Here is a 23,320-nt window from a genome sequence, read left to right as displayed (position 1 = left end):
TTGGCAGACTTATTTAAAATGTCGGTATCTACGGGTGAGGTGCCGGAGGATTGGAGGATAGCTCATGTTGTTCAGTTGTTTAAAAAAGGCTCTAAAAGATATTGCCGCTGTGCTGGAAAGAGCTAAAGCAGAATATATCAGCAGGACCTACAAAATAGATTGCTGGAGCGATCCAGTTGATTTCTTAGAGAAGTTTGCGTTCAGAACAGGAAAGCTTTTGAAGGGTGGAGAGCCTGACATACAAACTGTGGCCAAAATGGTTCTGAATGATTGGCAAAGAGGGTGAATACCTTTTTATGTTAAGCCACCAGATGCTGAAGGCGACTCTCAGCCACTGACTATGTTAAAAGTGGAAAAAGAGCCAAACAAATCTGATCAAGTGAAAGGGTCATCAGAAACAGTGATTGTTAAAAAAGAACATGAAAAAGCTGAAAATCCAATAGTGCCACAAATAGTTGCACACATAAGGCAAAACTTTGGGAAAATCAACGTGGTGCCTGAATTTTCTGAGGCAGACGTTCTACCTGTGAACATTTCTGAAGATGAAGACATTTTGGATGAAGAAGAGAAAGAGGAGGAAGAGCAGGGTAACGAAGATAGTGATGGGAACGAATCAACTGGTGCTGAACTAAATAAACTTCAGGAGAATAATCACCAATGTGTGGACAAGCCAAAACAGACACTGCGGGATTTAGATGAAAAGATTGCGAAGTACAAAAAGTTCTTGGATAAAGCCAAAGCAAAGAGATTCTCAGCTATAAGAATTCCGAAGGGGCTTACCACAAAATTACTCACACAAATAAACGAAAAGACATCTGATCAGACACAGGAATCTACAGAAAATGGTGGCAGAAGAAGAAAAAGAAAAGCTCAAAATGAATTAGAGGATGAGGAACCTCCTCCCAAACTTTCATCTAAACAGAGGCAAAGGCTGGACCGTTTGCAGCACTCAAAGAAGGTTTGTGTCCGGTATTATGAAACGCACAATGTCAAGAACATAAATAAAAACAAAAAGAACCCTGCATCCAAACCACAGAAATGTAAAAAGAAACGATAATTCGAAATAAAGAGACTTTCTCTTTTTAAAAAAAAAAGGCTCTAAAAGTAATCCGGGAAATTATAGGTCGGTAAGTTTGACATCAGTAGTAGGTAAATTATTGGAAGGAGTACTAAGAGATAGGATCTACAAGTATTTGGATAGACAGGGCCTTATTAGAAAAAGTCAGCATGGCTTTGTACGTGGTAGGTCATGTTTAATCAATCTATTAGAGTTTATCGAGGAGGTTACCAAGAAAGTGGATGAAGGGAAGGCAGTGGATGTTGTCCACATGGACTTCAGTAAGGCCTTTGACAAGGTCGCGGCATGAGAGATAAGTTAGGAAGATTCAGTCGCTAGATATACATGGTGAGGTAGTAAACTGGATTAGACATTGGCTCAATGGGAGAAGTCAGACAGTGGTAGTGGAGGATTGCTTCTCTGAGTGGAGGCCTGTGACTAGTGGTGTGTCACAGGAATCAGTGCTGGGTCCATTGTTATTTGACATCTATATCAATGATAATGTGCTGAATTGGATCAGCAAATCTGCTGATGATACAAAGATTGGAGGTGTAGTGGACAGTGAGGTAAGTTTTCAAAGCTTGCAGAGGGATTTGGACCAGCTGGAAAAATGGGCTGACAAATGGCAGATGGAGTTTAATGCAGACAAGTGTGAGGTGTTGCACTTTGGAAGCGCAAACCAAGGTAGAACATACAAGGTAAATGGTAGGACACTGAGGAGTGCAGTAGAACAGAAGGATCTGGGAATACAGATACATAATTCCCTAAAAGTAGCATCACAGGTAGATAGGGTCATAAAGAGAGCTTCTGGCACATTGGCCTTTATAAATCAAAGTACTGAGTATAACAGTTGGAATGTTATGGTGAAGTTGTATAAGACATTGGTGAGGCCGAATTTAGAGTACTGTGTGCAGTTTTGGTCACCAAATTACAGGAAGGATATTAATAAGGTTGAAAGAGTGCAGAGAAGGTTTACAAGGATGTTGCTGGGACTTGAGAAACTGAGTTACAGAGAAAGGTTGAATAGGTTAGGACTTTATTCCCTGGAGCATCGAAGAATAAGGACAGATTTGATAGAGCTGTATAAAATTATGATGGGTATAGATAGAGTGAATACAAGCAGACTTTTTCCACTGAGGCCAGGAGAGAAAACAACCAGAGGACATGGGTTAAGGGTGAAGGGGGAAAAGTTTAAAGGGAACATGGGGGGGAGGGCTTCTTCACACAGAGTGGTGGGAGTGTGGAATGAGCTGCCAGTTGAAGTGGGGAATGCAGGCTCACTTTTAACATTTAAGAAAAACTTGGACAGGTACATGGATGAGAGGGGTAGGGAGGGATATGGTCTAGGTGCAGGTCAGTGGGACTAGGCAGAAAAATGGTTCGGCACAGCCAAGAAGGGCCAAAAGGCCTGTTTTCTGTGCTGTAATGTTCTATGGGTGATAATGAGGACCCTGTGCATATAGAACAGGCTGAATGGTGACACAGTACACTAGATTAGAAGAAATCAGCTTCAGGTTGGGTCAGTTTCCCCTTCTTAGTTCAGGATAATTATATCAGAAGCATCGAGTCCAATGATGTCCAGGAGGGAACAATTTTACTGCATGTGTAAGTGTTTCACCAGACCATCATGGACTTGTACAGAAAGGCAAGAGGTAGGAATAACCAACAATCAGCGACTCAAGTGACTTTTTGCTACAATGTTTGCAGAGAATGGGTATGTCAGTTCTGTAATATGCATCTTTAAATCAAAGCTAGTGCATCCAGTTTTGTTAAGAGATCTGACTTATCTCTTCAGATAAATGTCTCTCGCAATTCAGCTATTGTTCTGCTCTATTGAAGCTTTATAAAACTCTAGTTAGGTTGTATCTGGGGTATTGCACACAGTTCTGGTCACCACATTGTGGGAAAGATGTTGAGGCTTTGTAGAGGCTTACTAGGATGCTGCTTGGGTTAAAGGGCATATGCTATAGAGAGGTTGGACAAAGTTGGGTTGTTTTCTCTGCAGCGGCAGACACTGAGGGGAGATCTGTTAGATGTTTATAAGATTATGAGTGGCAATGATAAGAGTATACAGGCAATCCCCGGGTTACGAACGAGTTCCATTCCTGAGTCCGTCTTTAAGTTGGATTTGTACACAAGTCAGAACAAGTACATCTGGTATTATTTAGCGTCAGTTCGTCAAACGTTTATCTTAGTATATAGTATATATTTTACCTTTCTATGCATATAAAACACTTAAGAAACGTATGTATTCCAATAATTAAACCACTGCATTGCTTAGTAATAATTGTGGCTTTCATCGGGGCAGGGCCTTTCACGTGCTCCATTATTCTCACTTTATCCGCTGTCCTTTAAAATTGTTCCGATCGTTGACCGACTGTAGCCTAACAATTTTCCGATGACCGATGGCATTTCACCTCTTTCCAAACGCTTTATTATTTCCACTTTATTTTCAATTGCAATTGCTTCCAGTCAATGGAACAGAAACACTGTGGGCGGCGGGTCCTGAGCTGCGCCGGGTCCTAAGGACCACCGCACTAAGACAGGCTAAATGGGACAAGTGGGGGCTGTGCTGGGTTTGGGTATTTGATCCTCCACAATATTCCACGTGGGAATTTAAACTGGAGGTGGCAGTGTTGTTTTTTTTTACGATGTCGAGTTTCGAGCTCGACATCAACCCGGCATGGATGGTACTGGAGTCACTGGATCGACATCAACTGGGCACGGGAGCGGTCTGTCACTGGATCGAACTCAAGCCTGGCACTGATCTCACGCATCACCAGCCGACCGGAACAGGGGTGGGGGCAGGGTCAGGGTGAATCTTACTAAGGAAAATTTAAGCCAAATACAAAGTTAAACACTCAACACTGTGTCAACGGCAACAACTTAAAATGGCAGACGGCGCCGTGATCCGACTTAAAATGGCGGACGGTGTCGCGTTCTGACTTAAAATGGCCGACAGTGTTCTCCTTCCTTGGTTCGTAAGTACGAGTTGTCCTTAAGTTGGACGTTCGTAACTCGGGTATTACCTGTACAGACAGCATCTTTTTCCAGCAGTTAAAATGTTTAATACCAGAGGGCATGATCTTATAGTGAGGGGGAGAAAATCTCTAAGGCAGGGGTGTCAAACTCATTTTAGGTCACGGGCCGGATTGAGCAAAATGCAGCTTCATGCGGGCCGGATCAGTCGGACGCGTGCGAACGCAGCTTTCGTTGCCTCCGTTTTTTCAGCCTGCTCTCATGTGTCTCAGTCTCTGCTATAACTACAAAGTGTTTCACTTTACAAATTCCGTTTCTTATGAAGAAGACTGCTGAATAAACACTAAAAACCCTGAAAACCTGGTACCTGAATAAACTCAGCATTAGCCATATCATACGCCATAGGCGCTTCAATTACTGGGGCCAGCTTTAATAGTAATTAGATATTATCTCGCGGGCCAAAGATAATTCCACCGCGGGTCTTGAGTTTGACATATATGCTCTAAGGAGATGAGAGAGGCAAGTTTTTTTTTAGAAAGATATACGAGTGGACTGGTGCCTAGAATGCACTGCCTGTTATGGTACTGAAGGCACATACTTAAGAGGCACATTGAAGTGAGGAAAATGAAAGGATATGGACATGGTGCAGACATTAAGGATTAGTTTAGTTAACCATTTGATTAGCAATTTAACTGGTTCAGCACAATATTGTGGGCCAAAGGGCCTGTTCCTGTTCCAGATACTATGTTCTAAATGTAGATTAATGACAAGCGGCACACAAGTTGAGAATGGTACAGAAAGTCATTGCTGGTGAACAACCAAGTTGTGATTCAACCACTTGGCAAGGCATACCTGCATTCACTCCTCCAGTTAGAATCCAAGCCCCTGTGGTCACTGCTGCCTTGATCAAGCCTTTTCCAACAACTTGCTTAATGCGTGGATGGAGTTCAAAGTTCTGCATTCCTCCATGCACAGATATGACGAGCTTAGGCAGCTCCATCTGCCATTCCTTCAGCATCAGTCGTAAAACAGCTTCAGGTTTAGTGTCATAGGATAACCGCACAAACTGCACCAAAATAATACAGATCTTTATCAGTCATGCATGAATCCCATATGAGGGGAAAATGTATTTAAAATTCTGACCTCTACAGATTTCCACTGGAAGTACAGAACTCACATGCTATATTAGCACTTCATGTGGCAGCCTTGATCAATTACACTATAATCGTTTCTCTCTACACAATGTCCTGTGGGGTACCACGGTAGTGCAGCAGTTAGCCCAGGGCTTCAGAGCTCTGAGTTCAATCCTGAACGCAAGGAGTTTGTACGGCCTTCCCCATGGAGTGCACGGGTTTCCTCTGGGTGCTCCAGTTTATCTCCATAGACCAAGACCGGTTAGTAGGTTAAACAGTAATTGTAAATTGTCCTGTGAATAGGGCTACGACCAGTTAGGGCTAAGGGCCTGTATCTGTGTTGTGCGATTCTATGACTATAAAAGTTACACTATATTTTAAGGCTTTCCCAAATTGGTCAAATGAAAGAACAGAACCAACACCCTTTGACTGGATAAGAAAAGTTAAACTTTGTTATGTAGCTTTTCAGTTTTTAGGTTAAAAATAATAAATGTCATTTACATACAGTACTCAATAACTGAGGAACTTGGCAGCAACATCCTTTGGTTTCTAAATGAAGCTTTGTCTCTAGAAATCACATTGGGCAAGTCATTAATACACCTCTTGTTAATCCTTGTATTAACTCTCCGGATTATTTTAACACATGCAAAAAAATCTAATTTTACAAACCTTGGCCCTGTAAGAATGTGAGCCTCCCTGAAAATTAATAACCCCATAAGCATCTGTTGGGCTCTCATTTGTGTGTTTCTCCACTGACCATTCCTCTTTCTCCAAATTTGTAGTCTCACCCAATTTTACTTCGGAATATTTCATTGCCAGACTTGCAGTGAAGCCAAGATGTTGCCGGACCAGTCGACCACAGCAACACCTGAAATGAGGAAGCAGATGGGTTTTGGCTCAGAAAGTACAGCATATAGATTTGTCCATGGATCAACAAATAGTATTTGCACACTAAAGCAAAGGAGAAAATGTTTATTGAAACAGCCAAAATGTGGAAAATATCTATTTCAGCAGAATTAAATATGACAGTTTCACTGAAAGGGAACAATTCCCTACAGCAATTAGCATATGGATCTTTACCACCCATCTAAGTGCTAACATTGAATTTAAATACAGTAGGCAAAGCCCAACAAGTAGAGCTCCTGGCATGCAAAGGGCCTTGCATCAAATTCTTAAAACAGTTATGTAACAAATAATAAGTGAATTTAGTTTCCCTCAAATATTATCTATTATCCCATTTAACTTGAGCTAGATTTGGAAAGTTCAGCCTCACTTATTTGGATAATTACCTTGAATGCTTAACATTATGTTGGTCACAAAATGCATTGGGCACTTAGAGTGAAGAACAAGCTGACAACTGCATATTCACAGGTTAAAAGGCAAGAAGATGGCAAGTGCAATTCAATGCATATTGATGTGAACAAATTAGAACCATTGGTTAGATTACTCCTTGTTTTGACACACAAATGATCTAGAAAGCATTATGTATATGATACATAAAAAATATATATGAATATAGGAAAAATACTGAGAAACTGCTTGATGCTCCAGGTTTTGGAAGACTCAAAAAGGGATAGGGAAAGAGGTGGGATGGGAGGAAAGGAGGGGAATTGCTAAATCAGAGACAGAATCACTGCCACAGAAAGGGAGGGCATCACAGTGGGATCATCTTCTGGGCCAGTGTGGGCAGAAGTCAAAAGCAGGAAGGCAGCAATCACTTCATTAGTATTCTATAGGCCACTAGGATATTGAGAAGCAGGTAAGTAGGCAGATTTTGGAAAAATATTTCAGGGTTGCTGTCATGGGTGGCTTAAACTCCTTTAATATTGGCTGGTATCTCCTTAACACAAAATGTTTAGATAGGGCAGAGTTTATTAGGTGTGTCCAGGAAGGATTCCTGACAGTTTTTGGCCAGGCTAACTGGAGGAGAGGCCATACTGGATCTGGTACCAGGCAACGAACCCAGAAAGGCAACAGATCTCTCAGTGGGTTAGTATTTCAGAGACAATTACAGACATCCCACCCTGCAAAAACTCATTTCAGGGAGGTAGCACCCCGCCCCTCCCCCCAACAAATCCATATCTCCACCCCCCCCTCCAAGTCAACCTCTAAGGGTGTATGTAATACTTTGTTTAGTGATTTTGTCTGATCTGTAACCCAAGTTGGGTATACGCAGAAAATGTGACATTAAGATATGTACTTATATTATCATGGAGTCGTTTTTTTTATTCTATTACAACTTTAAGCAAGTCTACAGGGAGTTTGGCCTCATCATGTAGGACATCAATAGAGTAGCTTCTTAGTAGCTAGCCAGCTAGTTTAAATATTGTTAGCTATGCTAATGAACAATGACACCTGTTAAACTCAGCTCAACATGTCTTTTACATTTTAGCCCACCATGGGCAATAGAAAAGTCACTGCTCCAAACAGTGCAGCAAGCAACACTGTCATTATTCTTGAGGTCGACTGTAAAGCCCGCCCACTGAGAAAACTGATAGGTCTACTTAGCATGGAGAGAGACCAATCAGGATGCTCCTTCTTGCTTTTCCTCTCCCTCTCCCAAAAAATAATCGATTTCCAGGATATTGTATATAATTTGTGGGCGTCAGGGAGCCGCTATCAATATGTGGCAGACTCCTGGAACTTCTGGGAGAGGTGGGATGTCTGCAATTACAACAACTTGTTGACCTTTAGCATAGCTATGTTAAAAGATAGGAGCAGACAATATGGGAAAGTATTTAATTAGAAGAGCTGAATGATGATGCTATTAGGCAGGAACTTGGGAGTATAAATTGCAAATACGTGCATGCAGGGAAAAGCACAATGGAAATGTAGAGGTTGTTTCAGGACCACTTACAGTGCACGGGGTTCCCCGTGCACGGGGTTTCTCTGTCCCACTGAGACAGGGAAAGGATGGTAGGGTAAAGGAACCATGGTTGGCAAGAGAGGTGGACCATCTCATCAAGAAGAAGGAGGTGGCATACTTAAGGTTTAGACCATAAAACATAGGAGCAGAATTAGTCCATTTAGTCTATTCCGCAATTCAATCATGGCTGATCCCCTTTTCCCTCCTCAATCCCATTCCACGGCCTTCTCCCAGTAACCTCTGATATCATGTCCAATCAAGAACCTATCAATCTCTGCCTTAAATACACCCAGTGACCTAGCCTCCAAAGCTGCATGTGGTAACGAATTCCACATATTCGCCACCATCTGGCTGAAGATATTTCTGTTTTAAATGAACGCCCCTCTATCCTGAGACAGCCCTCTTGTCCTAGATTCCCCCACCATGGAAAACATCCTTTCCACATCTACTCTATATAGGCCTTTCAACATTCAAAAGGTCTCAATGAGATCCCTCTCATCGTTTTAAATTCCAGGAAGTACAGACACAGAGCGATCAAACATTCCTCGTATGATAACCCTTTCATTCCGGAATCATCCTTGTGAACCACCTCTGGACCCTCTCCAATGCCAGCACATCTTTTCTTAGATGAGGAATCCAAAACTGTTCACAGTACTCAAGGTGAGGCCTCACCCATGCCTTATAAAGCCTCAGCATCACATCCCTGCTCCTGTACCTCTTGAAATGAATGCTAACATTGCATTTGCCTTCCTCACCACCAACTCTACCTGCAAGTTAACTTTTAGAATGTCTGCACAAGGACTCCCAAGTCCCTTTGCATCTCAGATTCCTGGATTTTCTCCATTTTAGAAAATAGTCCGCACATTTATTTCTACTAACAAAGTGCATGACAATGCATTTTCCAACATTGTATTTCATTGGTCACTCTCTTGCCCATTCTCCTAATCTGTCTAAGGTCCTTCTGCATCCTACCTGTTTCCGCAACACTATCTGCCCCTCAATCAATATTCATAGCATCTGCAAACATGGCCACAAAGCCATCTATTTCATCATCTAAATCATTTATATACAGCATAAAAAGTGGTTTCAACACCGATCCCTGCAGAACGCCACTAGTCACTGGCAGCCAACCAGAAAAGGATCCTTTTATTTCCACTCGCTGCCTCCTACCAATCAGCCAATGCTCTAACCATGTCAGTAACTTTCCTGGAATACCATGGGCTCTTAACTTGGTATGCAGCCTCATGTGTGGCACCTTGTCAAAGACCTTCTGAAAGTCCAAATATACAATATCCACTGCAACCCCTTTATCTATCCTACTTGTAATTGCCTCAAAAAAATTCCAACAGGTTTGTCAGGCAAGATTTTCCCTCAAAGAAACCATGCTGACTTTGTACTACTATCTTGTCCTATGTCACCAAGTACTCCATCACCTCATCCTTCACAATTGACTCCAACATCTTCCCAACCACTGAGGGCAGGCTAGCTGGTCTGTAGTTTGCTTTCTCCTGCTTTCCTCCTTTCTTAGAGAGTGGAGTGACATTTGCAATTTTCTAGTCCTCTGGCACCATGCCAGAGTCCAAGGATTTCTGAAAGGTCACTGCTAATGCCTCCACAATTTCTAATGCTACCTCTTTCAGAACCCTAGGGTGCATTTCATTTGGTCCGAGTGACTTACGTACCCTTAGGTCTTTCAGCTTTTTTGAGCACCTTCTCCCTTGTAATAGCAACAGCAATCACTTCTCTTCCTTCACACACTACAACATCCGGCACATCGCTGGTGTCTACCACAGTGAATACTGATGCAAAATACTCATTGATTTCATCTACCATCTCCAGGTCTCCTGTTATTATTTATCTAACCTCACTTTCTAGTGGTCCTATATCCATTCATCTCTCATTTATTCTTACATACTTGAAAAAAGCTTTTACCATCCACTGATATTGTTTGCTAGCTTGCTTTCATAGTTCATCTTTTACCCTTATTATTCTTTTACTTGCTCTCTGCAGGTTTTTTAAAACTTCCCAGTCCTCTATCTTCCCACTACTTTTTGTTTTGTCACATGCCCTCTTTTTTTGCTTTTACATTAGCTTTAACTTCCCTTGTCAGCCACGGTTGTATTATTTTGCCATTTGAGTATTTCTTTGTTTTTGGAATACATTTGTCCTGCACCTTCCTCATTTCCCCCAGAAACTCACACCATTGCTGCTCTGTCATCCCTCCCAGCAGCTCCTTCCAACTTTCACCAACTCCTCTCCCATAACACCGTAATTTCCTTTACTCCACTGAAATATTGCTATGTTAGACTTTTACTTTCTCACTATCAACTTTCAAGTTGAATTCAATCATATTGGAACACTAGTTCCTAAGGGTTCTTTTCCCTTAAGCTCCCAAATCGCCTCTGGTTCATTACATAACACCCATGCATTAAGCTGACCAGTATAGCTGATCCCCGAGTAGGCTCAATGACAAAACTGCTCTAAAGAGCTATCTCTTAAGCATTCAACAAATTCACTCTCCCAAGATCCATTACCAACCTGCTTTTCCCCAATCAACCTGCATGTTAAAATCTCCCATGACTATCATAACATTGCTCTTTTGACTCGCCTTTTCCATTTCCTGGAGGTATACAACTGCCATCAGGGTTCTTTTACCCTCGCAGTTTCTTAACATAACCCACAAGGATTCAAAATCTTCTGATTCTATGTCACATCTTTTTACTGATTTGATACCATTCTTTACCAGCACAGCCAAGCCAACCCCTCTGCTCATCTTCCTATCCCTCTGATACAATGTTTAACCTTGGACATTCAGCTCCCATCTACAACCATCCTTTAGTCACAATTCAGTGATGGCCACATCATACCTGACAGTCTATAATAGTGCAACTATTTCTTATAATCCATGCATTGAGATATAATGCTGGGATATAACACAGTGCTGTATTTGCTACCCTTTTTAATTTTGCATCCCTAATACACTGGTACTCACCCTGCTGGTTGCAATTTTGTCCTATTATCTGCATGCCCTTCCTGAAATCTGACTGTATGCTATCTTTGCATTTTTACCATTCTATCCTGAATCCCTTCATTCCGGTTCCCACACCCGTCAAATTAGGTTAAACTGTTCCCAACAGCTCTAACAAACCTCACCATGAGAATATTGGTCTCCCTGGGTTCAAGAGCAACCAATCTCTTTTGTACAGGTCATACCTCCCCCAAAAGAAATCCCAATAATCAAAGAACCTTAAGTTTAGGACACAAAAAATAAGGCAGGGTTCTTAATTATAAAAATATAGTCATGAAGGAGCTTAAGAAGGGACTTCAGAGTGTTAGGAGGGGACATGAGAGGTCTCAATGAGCAGGATTAAAGTAAAACCCAAAGCATTCTACATGCACATAAAAATAGGATCATTCAGGGAAAAAAGAGGAAACCCATGCCCAGAATCAGAGAAGATAGGGGAGGCCCTTAATGCTTTGCTTCACTAAGGAGCAGGACTAAGAATGTACAGTTAGTGTAAAATAGGCTGATGTGCTGGAGCATGTGGAGTTAAGAGGTAATGTTGTGGCTTCTGAAAGTATTAACATTGATAAGCTCCAGGGCCAGATGAGATATAGGCCAGATTACTACAGGAAACACAAAAAAGGAAACTGATGATGACCTTTGCATCCTCACTGGCCACAGCAGTCATTAACGGATTGTTCAAGAAAGGCAACAAGGATAACCCTGGAATTATAGCCTTATGTCAATGACAGGCAAATTAATTATTGGAGAGGATCCTTAGGGACCAGATTTATAATCATTTGGAAAAACAGTCTTATTAGAGATAGTCAGCATGGTCTTGTGAGGGGCAGGTGATTGTGTTTTGAGAATATGACAAAACATTGATGTGTAGAGCAGTGGCTGGGCAGGGCGAGCACAGATTTTAGTAAGGTGTTTAACAAGGTTCCACAAGGCATGCTCATCTAGAAAGTCAGGAGGCATGAGATCAGTGCGGGGGGGTGGGGAAGGAGGAGGATAAATTTAGTGGAGATACCAGAGACAGTTTTGTTTCTGAGGCGAGTGCAATGGTGGGGATGGGGGTAGAGTTTGACAAAATAGGGATATTTAAAACTCTTAAGGCACATGGATGCAAGAAAAATGGAGGGTTATGGTCTGTGTAGGGAGGAAGTCTTAGATTGATGATGGAGATTTACAGTTTTTGGTACAGCATAGTGGTCCGAAGGGCTTGTACTATTCTATACTCCAAATGGATTGGGATAAATGCTCAAAACAGAGTTTATACTTTTACAAAAGGGAATATGCTTCATTGATAAAATTACGTGGAAGGGTGCCAAGGTAAATGTGAACTCAAAAGAAACACCTCACTGGCTTTAAAGCACTTCTCATAACGTCATGGAATCAGATTATTTTCAGCACTAAAGCTACCACCTGACCTCTTCTACTGATGCCAATGAAAGGTCAGCATTCTTCAAAATCAGCCAGGACAGCACAATCAGCACAATCTTCTCTACCACCCATTCAAACCAGGCTTAATCCTTATATCTGTTAAATCAAATAAAGTTTCTTCAACTTCTCCAATCCTTTCACCAATTAACTCATACCTACGTCCTTCTCCACAGATCGTGAAGGGCACCAGATAAATGGGTGCCTTTCAAATTAACAGTAAAGAGCTTTCTAGTACTGTTCATGTGAAGTGACTATTCCCACAGACTCAGTGTGGTTGACTGCCAGAAATTCAAGCAGCTTCCACATGCCAAATACAACTTTATCACCCTTTCTTTGTTAAACTGTGCTAAGTTGGTTATTGAGCCAGCACTCTTCAAGTCGTAAAGTACTAATGGCTTGTCTTAATGCAAGGTCACACTGTTTAATTGCAATTTTAATAAGATGGAGTAATCAATTTACCAAACACAGAATTACATACAAATTTAAGCATGCAGTTCACCTTTATAAATGTCAAATAGAGCAGAATAAATATAAAGGACACCTAGCTGTTTAACATTGCTCAAATTACATGCAAATAGCAAGTAGGGCAACACTTTGCCAAAATGTACAATCTAAGAAACTAATAGGTTGTAAACACTCAATATGTAATGGATGTAAAGGTTTCTGCAAGAAAAATACTGACTTTAACATTATGAAAAACAAGGAGACAGAAGTTTATAAATATTTGTGGAAAAACACAGGACTTCACACTTCCTAAGAATAGCTATTGTTATTAATCATCATCATTAATCAATATATTTGGTTTAAGTACAATTTTCAGCACTGCATTTAGAAGCTGGTATGCTCAAATGAAAATAACAATTCATGTTATCTACTAAGACAGCCTGAATGTTTTGCTTAAATGTGATGACATATACACTCAGGAACAAGGGTTCCAAATCTTATTCTCAAATCCAGCATACTGGTCTTTGTGGCATTTCTGAGGTACGTAACTGCTACCATTACACGATCCTCCCTCATGCACCACCCACCCACCCACACCCAAGAGCAAGTGAAATATATCAATGAAGGTCATTAGCATCTTCTCAAGCATTGCAACTGCTCTAATTTGGGAAAGTTTAAAAAAGTAATGAAACAATGGAATACAATGATCTACTCCAAGAAATGGAGAAATTTATGTAACCATTTGGCTGGACCAAACAGGATAGCTGGTACAGGCATACAGGACAGTAAAGGTCTTTTAATGCTTCCTAGCCATAGGATAGATCACATTAACTGTTATTGAAGATTTAAAATCAATTAACTGTACTCAAATTAGGAGAGTGGTCTGCTTGCTGTGCAGATCCACAGCAGAGCCCCACTGTTTTAAAGTTCTCAAAAGGTGCCATTAAAATAAAATTTACCTGACCAACTGCTGACATATCTGACATCCTGGAAGACATCTGAAATCAGAAGTAATACAGTGAAATATTTTGCAGTTGCAAAAAAACAAATAATGAGGGTGTTTGACAATAGCAATAAATTAGCAGCACTGACTTATCTGATCTCAGTTAACACAAACAAAATAATCGCTCCATAGATTGTAATCTTTCCATTAAGAATAGATTTTTCAGATACATCAATATTTTAAAGCCAATAGATCAGTACTATCAAGTAATAGAATGCAAAAATGAAACCCAGAAGTAAGACAGGAGTAAAGTGTTACTGCAATTATACATAACCTAGGAGAGACCACAGCAGGAAGACGTGCAAGTTAAAGCCCCCCACAATAACTGCTGTTTCATTCTTACATGCCTCAGATATTTCTGTTTATTGCCTGTGTCACTGGAATGTTATAATTCGGAGGCCAACAGACAACTCCCAACAGTGATTTTTTTCCCTTTACTATTCCTAATCTCTACCCAGATGGATTCAACATTCCAGTCCTCAGATTTTATATCATCTCACTATCACCCTGATCTTGTCCTTAATTAAAAGTGCCACCCCACCTCCCTTATCTTCCTGCTTATCCTTCAGCATTACCTGACATCTTTAGATATTTAATTCAGTCCTCTCCACCCTGCAACCACATTTCTATAATGGCTCTAAATCATACCCCTATGTACTGATTAGTGCCACAAGTTCACTGACCTTATTTTGAATACTATGGGTATTTAGATAATAGACAATATACAGTAGGTGCAGGAGTAGGCCATTCGGCCCTTCTAGCCAGCACCACCATTCACTGTGATCATGGCTGATCATACACATCAGTACACCATTCCTGCCCTCTCCCCATATCCCTTGACCTCGCTATAAGAGCTCTATCTAACTCTCTCTTGAATGCATCCAGAGACTTGGCCTCCACTGCCTTCTGGGGCAGAGCATTCCACATATCCACCACTCTGGGTGAAAAAGTTTTTCCGCATCTCTGTTCTAAATGGCCTACCCCTTATTCTTAAACTGTGGCCTCTAGTTCTGGACTCACCCATCAGTGGGAACATGCTTCCTGCCTCCAGTGTGTCCAATCCCTTAATAATCTTATATGTTTCAATCAGATCCCCCTCATCCTTCTAAATTCCAGTGTATACAAGCCCAGTCACTCCAATCTTTCAACATATGACAGTCCCGCCATTCCGGGAATTAACCTTGTGAACCTACGCTGCACTCCCTCAATAGCAAGAATGTCCTTCCTCAAATTTGGAGACCAAAACTGCACAGAATACTCCAGGTGGGGTCTCACCAGGGCCCTGTACAGCTGCAGAAGGACCTCTTTACTCCTATACTCAATTCCTCTTGTTATAACAGCCAGCATGCCATTAGCTTTCCTCACTGCCTGCTGTACCCGCATGTTTGCTTTCATTGACTATAAAGTGCCCTTACACTCATTGTGCTTTTAAAATCTTGTAATCTTTTTCTCATTTGCACTTGACTTTTCTTTACTCCACTCTTACTTTTCTCTTTTATATCTTTTGCTTTTTATCTTTATCCAAACTTTTCTCTTTTACTTTATCCATATTAAACAGTACTATCTCAATTATAAAAAGCTAGAAGCAACAGGAATATTGAGGATTTGCATACTGCACATAAACCACTAAATTTTTATGGAGAGATGAAGAACACAAATTAATGAAATGTGTCTATCTACAGGGGTAGAATGCCCAGCCTTTGTTGGACCACACCCAGAGCAAAGTAGTTCTAGGAATGTTAATTTGCCTCTGAAGGTTCGAGAGTTAAATTGTGGGAAGAGAAGAAACCCTATGAAACTACCCTTGCTTTCTTTTGGGGGGAAATGGAAATACTTGGGTCTGACAGCACTGGTAGAGAAATACCTCAGGTCGATAGAGTTCCTGATGCAGAGTTTCAGCCCAAAAATTCATTAACTCCTTTCCTCCCACAGATGCTGCCTGACCTGCTGAGTTCCTCCAGCAGATTGTTTATTCCCTAGGTTCCAGATCTGCTATCTCAGAAATCTTCTCTGGATAAAGGAAAGGGTTGCTTACTGTGGGTATAGAGAACTGAAATCTGGCAAAGACTTGCACATTGTGCAAGGCAAGAACAAGGAAAATTCCAAAGCACTTTACAAAATACTGAAGTAAGGAGGCAACAAGGAACAGAGCAGGATTCAAAAGGGGAACAAATTTCAATCTGTATGAAGCTCAAGGATGTAGACAAGGTCTCAATTGAATAGTTCTCCTCTGCATTCACTATGGAGAAGGATTTTATACTTGGGACAATTACTGGTTTGAAGGGGGTAAGGGGCTGGAATTTTACAACAAATTACCTTGAAATGGACAAAGTACAAGATCAGAATCAGAATCAGACTTTAATTGCCAAGTACCGATGCACATACAAGGAATTTACTTCCGGCAGATGTTATCTCTCTGCTCATAACAATAATAATGATAAATATAAATGAAAATATAGATTATACATACAGGTAGTGCAATCCAAGTAATAGTTAGCCGACAGTTAACCGGCAGTTAACTGTTCAGCAAAGTGACCGCAGTAGGGAAAAAACTTCTCCAATGCCTATTAGTCTTAGTCTGGAGGGATCTGAAGCGCCTACCAGACGGAAGCAGATCAAACAGTCCATGCGCAGGATGGGAGGAGTCCTTTATGATGTTCCCCGCCCTCTTCTTCAACCTGGAAGAGTACAGGTCCACAATAGAGGGCAGGGAGGCTCCAATGATGCGCTTGGCAGTCCTCACTGTGCGCTGTAGTCTGGTTCTATCCTGCTTGGTGGTGGCTCCAAACCACACAATGATGGAGGTGCACAGGACAGACTCAATGACTGCAGTGTAGAACTGCAGCAGCAATTCCTGAGGCAGACCGTATTTCCTCAAGAGCCGCAGGAAATACATCCACTGCTGGGCCTTCTTCAGGATGGAGCTGAGATGGTGGTTCCCAGGAACCTGAAGTTCTCCACGGTGGACACAGGGCTGCTGAGGACTTATGATTCTTTATTGTACCATTCAAATAGAATTTTAAAGGTGGAGAAAGGTGCATTAAGGGTCAACAGAGGAGTTTGCTGGGAGTTGAAAAGTTTCCTAAACATCTCTGGCCACAGAAGATGGGCAACGGGGCTCAGCCAAGCAATTACAGCGCTATGAGCCTAAAATCAGGGATAAGGAAATTATTGAGGAAAAACAATTTGACAGATAGGATTAACCTGTACTTGGGAGAGGCATAGATTAGTTAAGAACAGTCAGCATTTTTTCCCACTCAAATGCTATTTGAAATCTAGAGCTGACTAGCTGAGGAGCTGTGAAAACAGGTACTCTCACACATCTAAGTGGTATTTAGATGAGCACTTGATACACTTTACAATGTAAAAGGCTTCTCGATATACAATGGGATATGGTGCATCGCTGGGCCTGTTTCTGTGCTGTACAATAAACACAATAAATGAGGCCCTGAAAAGATTTCAGACAATGGATATAGTGAAGAATCACAAAGCACTGTAGCTCCACAAAACTGAAAACTAGTGCAGTTTAGTAACTATTTAAAATTAACCAAGGCACTTTAACCTTCACAAATTAATACCAAATGATAACTTTTTGGCATCTGTACCATAAATAATATTTATATTAGAAAACAATTAATATCCAAACAATAAAAGTGCATTCAGAACTAAATCATAATTAAATTGATATTTCTTTACCTGTGTGGGTCTTTTGAGCTTGGAATTATATAAACACATTCTCTCTTGGTAAAAGTATTCTCTATCCAGGATTTTTGGGACTATAAAATAAAACAAATCAGGTTAAGTACTTCAGAAAGTAAATAAATTCACAGGTTTTTATGTTTGGCTAGTTTTGTGGAACCACTGCATCATAATTCATCTCAATCAGGAATTTTCGGAAACATGGCAAATAATCCTAGAAAAATAACTCTCAAAACGACAAAGGTAATTCAACTACTTTCAAACTCTCTTAACATGAGCTTCCTGTTTATTTCAGCTTGCTCACCTTTTTCATTCTCTGGAAAATTGAGCTATTGAGCTGCAAGGAATTTATCCAAAAAAATCCAAATGCATCCCAGCAAAAAGCAATGACCTGTAGTTTTCCAAAGAGTCTGCAAAATACTGGGAATTTGGGTGGACAATGTTCAGTCCTGTGCATGAAATGATCCAAATAAAAACCTTGCATTTGAGGACCATTGTTCACAATTTGCCTCAAACCTGTAAAACCGTTAAGATCATGGCTGTTCCACTCCACTTCCCTCCGCCATGCCCACATCTCCATAATACCCATAAGTCTATCAACCCATTTTGAACAACTCAATGACTAAATGTCACAGACATCTGTAAAAGGATTCTGAAGATTCTTAAGTGTGAAGAATTTTATCCTCATTTCAGTCATAAATTACCTATTTATTTAGAGAATGTGATCTTTGCTTCCAAACTCTACAGCCTGAGGAAACAACCTTTCTGTGAAGCCATTTAAGTCATTTTTTTTAAAAAAAAGTATGCTTTAGTGAGATTATCTCTTTATTCTGACTACTAGAAAATAAAGGCCGAATGAATTCAATCTTTCCATTCCAGGATTAATAACCCTAACTCAATTATATCCTGGTGAATAATAATGCGTCCACTACCTTTATTGTTTCTTTTAGTGAAGACAAATCCCTCTACCATTTATTTACTCTCCTTACAAACCCTTCATTGTGTCTGAAAGGAGTATTACAAAATTGAAACAGGCCATCTAGCCTATCATGTCTACTCTGAACCAAGAGCACCCATCATATTAAACTCATCTTCCAGCAGTAGCGCATCCCTAAGCCTCCCAAAATGCACCATTGCACATCTACCTGCATTAAAATCCAGCTGTCATTTCACCAACATACTTATATACTACCACCAAACTACAAACTCCACAACTATAACCACTAACCTTACCAAACCATTTTCAAAACTGCACCTATTCTGGACATTAAGTATTCTTCATCGATCCTCTGCAGAAGGCAAACAACACTTATCTCTTAGATCTAATCTCAATAAACTGACTTTTTTGATGTTGCAAAGCAATTGCAGTTTTAAAACAAAACTGATTTATTCCCCAACCAATGACATTGGTACTGAGCTCAGGTGAAATTCAGAGCAACACGTTTCAATTTTCTCCCATTCATCCCAATCTGAACAGAAACCAATGCCTATTCCCTCTTGGAATTTGTTTAAAAAAAGACATATTGAACTATTGACCAATTATATCAAGTTTCACACAAAGACAAAATTAATAAAATTTTAAACATGCCTGACTTAACCTACACTGAAAATTTCGATCTACGTTCCAAGCATGAGAAAATGTAATGAGTAAGTTTTATTGATTTTGTGCCTATCAACTCAAGTATTTTTATTTCTAAACTTTCAGAGATGCGATTCTGGTGTCCCAATCAGCAGCAGGAGCAGCACAGCAAGGTGACTTCTCGCAGGTTGACAGTGCACATTTAAAAGGAGAGCTTTGCAGGTGTTCGGTGTCATTCTGGCAGCCCAATCAGTGGCAAGAGCAGCCAAGAGAGGAGCAAATGAGAGGACAAGCAGGGTGACCATTGTTCGGAGTGGGCCCCTTGGCGCGAAAGAAGTGCTGGCTCTGGTTTTAGCTGTCCGGGTAAGTTTCTGTTAAGTTTCCATTTTACTTACTGTGTCAAAGGTATTTAGTATAGTTTAACTGGTCACTGTGCATTCTTCAAGCCGGATGTTGTAGTACTGGGAGAACCACAGTCTCCCAGGGAACTACATGTGTGTGCAGGGCTTCCAGCTGCAGCTCCTTGAAGACTGTGTTAGGAATCTGGAACAGCAACTGGATGACCTTTGGCTTGTATGGGAGAGTGAGAAGATCATAGATCTGAGTTACAAGGAAAGTCACCCCCAAGTTGCAGGAGGCAGGTAGCTGAGTGACTGTCAAGAGAAGGAATGGTATGGTGAATAGGCAGTTAGCACAGATCAACCCTGTTGCCATTCCCTTCAAAAAAAATATACAGTTTGGGGTACTGTTGTTTGTGGGGGGGGGGGGAATTCACCTCCCAGGAAATGCCACAGAGACCAGATTACAGGCACTGAGCATGGGTCCGTGGTGCAGAAGGGAAAGAGGGAGAAGGGAGCAATAATGATAGAGGAGACTCAATAGTCAGAGGAACAGACAGGAGATTCTCTGGATGTGAACTGGACATCCAGATGGCACATTGCCTCCCAGGTGCCAGGGTCAGGAATGTCTGGATCATCTCCACAGCATTTTGAAGGGGGGCGCTGAGCAGCCAAATGCCTTGGTACATATTGGTACGTACCAATAACACAGGAAGGAAAACCAAAGAGGTCCTGAAGAGAGAATATAGAAAGCTAGGTAGAAAGCTGAGAAACATGTCCTCTCCGTTAGTCATTTCTGGATTGCTACCTGTGCCACGTGCTAGTCAGGGTGGAAACAGGATGATTTGACAGATAAATGCATGGCTGAGAAGCTGGTGCAGGGGGGCAGGGCTTCAAGTTCTTGGATCATTGGGATTTTTTCTGGGGGAGGTATGACCGGTACAAAAGAGATGTGTTGCACCTGAACCCGAGGGGGACCAATATTCTTGCAGGCACATTGGAGAGGGTTTAAGCTAATTTAGCAGGGAGTGGGAACTGGAGTGAAGGGACATAGAATAGGACTGATGGTAAAAAAATGCAAAGTTAGTATGCAGTCAGACTATCAGGAAGGGCAGCCAGACGATAGGACAAAATTGCAGCCAGCAGGGCAAGTATCAGTGCATTAGGGATGCAGAATCAAAAAAGAGTAGCTAATACAGTACTCAATCTTATATCTCAATGCACAGAGTACAAGAAACTAGGCGGATGACCTTGTTGCAGTTTTACAGATTGTCAGGTTTGATGTTGTGGCCATCACTGAATCGTGGCTGAAGGATGGTTGTAGTTGAGAGCTGAATGCCCAAGGTTGCACATTGTATTGAAGGGATAGGGAGGTAGGCAGAGGAAGTGACATGGCTCTGCTGGTAAAGAATGGCATCAAATCAGTAGAAAGATGTGACATAAGATCGGAAGACATTGAATTCTTGTGTTGTGTTAAGGAAGTACAAGGGTAAAAGGACCCTGATGGCAGTTATATACAGGCCTCCAAACTGTAGCTGGGATGTGTACTACAGATTACACCAGGAAATACAAAAGGCGACTCAAAAGGGCAACATTATGACAACCATGGGCAATTTCACCATGCAGGTCAATTGGTAAAATCAGGTTGGTAAGGATCTCAAGAGTCTGTTGAATGCCTACAAGATGATTTTTTAGGAGTAACTTGTCATTGAGCCTAGCAGGAGATCAGCTATACTGGACTGCGTGTTATGTAATGCACTGGAGGGGATTAGGGAGCTTAAGGGAAAAGAACCCTTAGGAGCCAGTGATCACAATATGATCAAGTTCAACTTGAAATCTGATAATAAGTCTGAAGTAGCAGTATTTCGATGGAGTAAAGGAAATTAGTGGTATGAAAGAAGAGTTGGCCAAAGTAAACTGGAAGGAGATGCTGGCAGGGATGACAGCGTGAGTTTCTAGGAAAAATGAGGAAGATACAGGATAGACTTATTCCCAAAACAAAGAAATACTGAAATGACAAAATGGTACAATCATGGCTAACAAGGGAAGTCAAAGCTAATGTAAAAATAAAAGAGAGAGCATACAAAGGAAAAATTACCAGGAAGATAGAGGATTGGGAAGCTTTTAAAGACCTACAGAGAGCAACAAAAAGAATCATTAGAAGGGAAAAGACGAAATATGAAAGCAAGCTAACAAATAATATCAAAGTGGATAGTAAAAGCTTTTTCAAGTATGTAAAAATTGAGAGATGAGAGTGGATAAAGGACCACTAGAAAATGAAGCATGAGGAATAATGGCAAATGAACTAAATGAGCATTTTACATCAGTCTTCACTGTGGAAGTCACTAGCAGTGTGCCAGATGTTGAAGGGTGTGAAGGAAAGAAGTGAATGCAGTTACTATTACAACAGAGAAGGTGCTCAAAAAGCTGAAAGACCTAAGGGTACACAAGCCACCCGGACAAAATGAACTGCAGCGTAGAGTTCTGAAAGAGGTAGGAGGTAGAGGTATTAGAAATGATCTCTCAAAAAGTCATTGTACTCTGGCATGGTGCCAGAGGAAAGAAAAATTGTAAATGACATTCCACTCTTTAATGTCACTCCACAAGGGTCTATGTTGGGTCACTTCTTTTTATGCCGTATATCAATGATTTAGATGATGAAATAGATAGGTTTGTTGCCAAGTTTGCAGATGATATGAAGATTGGTGGAGGGCAGATAATGTTGAGGAAACAGGAAAGCTTCAGAAGGACTTAGATTAGGAGAATGGACAGCTTGATGACCTTCGGTTTATACAAGAGAGTGTGGAGACCACTGATCTGAGTTACAAGGAAATACCCTTCCAAGTTGCAGGAGGCAGGTAGCTGGGAGACCTTCAGGAAAAGGAATAGTACAGTCAATAGTCTTGGTACATATTGGTACCAATGACATAGGAAGGAAAAGCAAACAAGAGAATTTAGAAAGCTAGGCAGAAAGCAAAGAAGCAGGACCTTCAGGGTGGTAATGGGATGTTTCCCATGGTGGGAGAGTCTAAGACAAGAGGGCACAGCCTCAGGATAGTGGGGCATCCATTTAAAACAGAGGCAGAGAAATTTCTTTAAGTGTTTTATATGCATAGAAAAGTAAAATACGTACTAAATACTAAGACAAACGTTTGACTAACCGATGCTAAATACCGGATGTACCTGTTCTGACTTACTTAGTAAGAGAACTTCTGATTTTTTCGATCCTGATCCACGATAACCTACGCACATCCTCCCATATACTTTAAATCATCTCTAGATTACTTATAATACCTAATACAATGTAAATGCTATGTAAAATAGTTGTTATACTGCATTGTTTAGGGAATAATGACAAGGGGAAAAAAAAGTCTGTACATGCTAGAACAAGTGCTGGAAGAGCACTTCCGGGTTTTCTCAATTCGCGGTTGGTTGAATTTGCGCATGCCGAACTCGCGGATAAGGAGGGCCGACTGTACAAAGAATTTGAAGGTATCAACATCATCTTGAATGTTACAAAGAAAATGAAGATTTGGAGGATGCAATCATTGACAGAATTGTACGAAGGCAGTCCATTATCTACACTAGATGACTGCACTGATTTTGTTGTCAATCAAAATGAAGAGAGCAGATGAATTCTTCCACTGGTAACTATTAGGAACTGATAGTTTTATAGCACTCTAGTAGTATTGATACTGTTCTAAATTATTCTGCATTTCATTTAAGTACATAACATGTTACTAGTTATATGGCAGTTTGTCTTTTATATGAG

The 23,320-nt window shown here is 40.9% G+C and overlaps 1 protein-coding gene and 1 pseudogene across 4 annotated transcripts in view; one reads left to right on the top strand and one right to left on the bottom strand.

Annotated features, from left to right (window-relative positions):
- trpm7 (transient receptor potential cation channel, subfamily M, member 7) overlaps window positions 1–23,320 on the bottom strand; it is a 158,943-nt gene that overhangs the window by 88,770 nt on the left and 46,853 nt on the right. For all 4 annotated transcript variants that reach the window (XM_073032774.1, XM_073032776.1, XM_073032777.1 and 1 more), the window contains 4 exons: window positions 17,629–17,708; window positions 13,889–13,927; window positions 5,839–6,037; window positions 4,889–5,102 (listed from right to left, as the gene is read on the bottom strand). In XM_073032774.1, the coding sequence (XP_072888875.1) occupies window positions 4,889–5,102; window positions 5,839–6,037; window positions 13,889–13,927; window positions 17,629–17,708 (532 nt within the window). The remainder of the gene's footprint in view (window positions 1–4,888; window positions 5,103–5,838; window positions 6,038–13,888; window positions 13,928–17,628; window positions 17,709–23,320) is intronic.
- LOC140718656 (nucleolar GTP-binding protein 2 pseudogene) lies at window positions 65–1,166 on the top strand (annotated as a pseudogene).

The sequence above is a fragment of the Hemitrygon akajei genome, chromosome 30 (genome assembly GCF_048418815.1).
Source record: "Hemitrygon akajei chromosome 30, sHemAka1.3, whole genome shotgun sequence".
Lineage (NCBI taxonomy): Eukaryota > Metazoa > Chordata > Chondrichthyes > Myliobatiformes > Dasyatidae > Hemitrygon > Hemitrygon akajei.
This window is presented reverse-complemented; position numbering and strand designations above follow the sequence as displayed.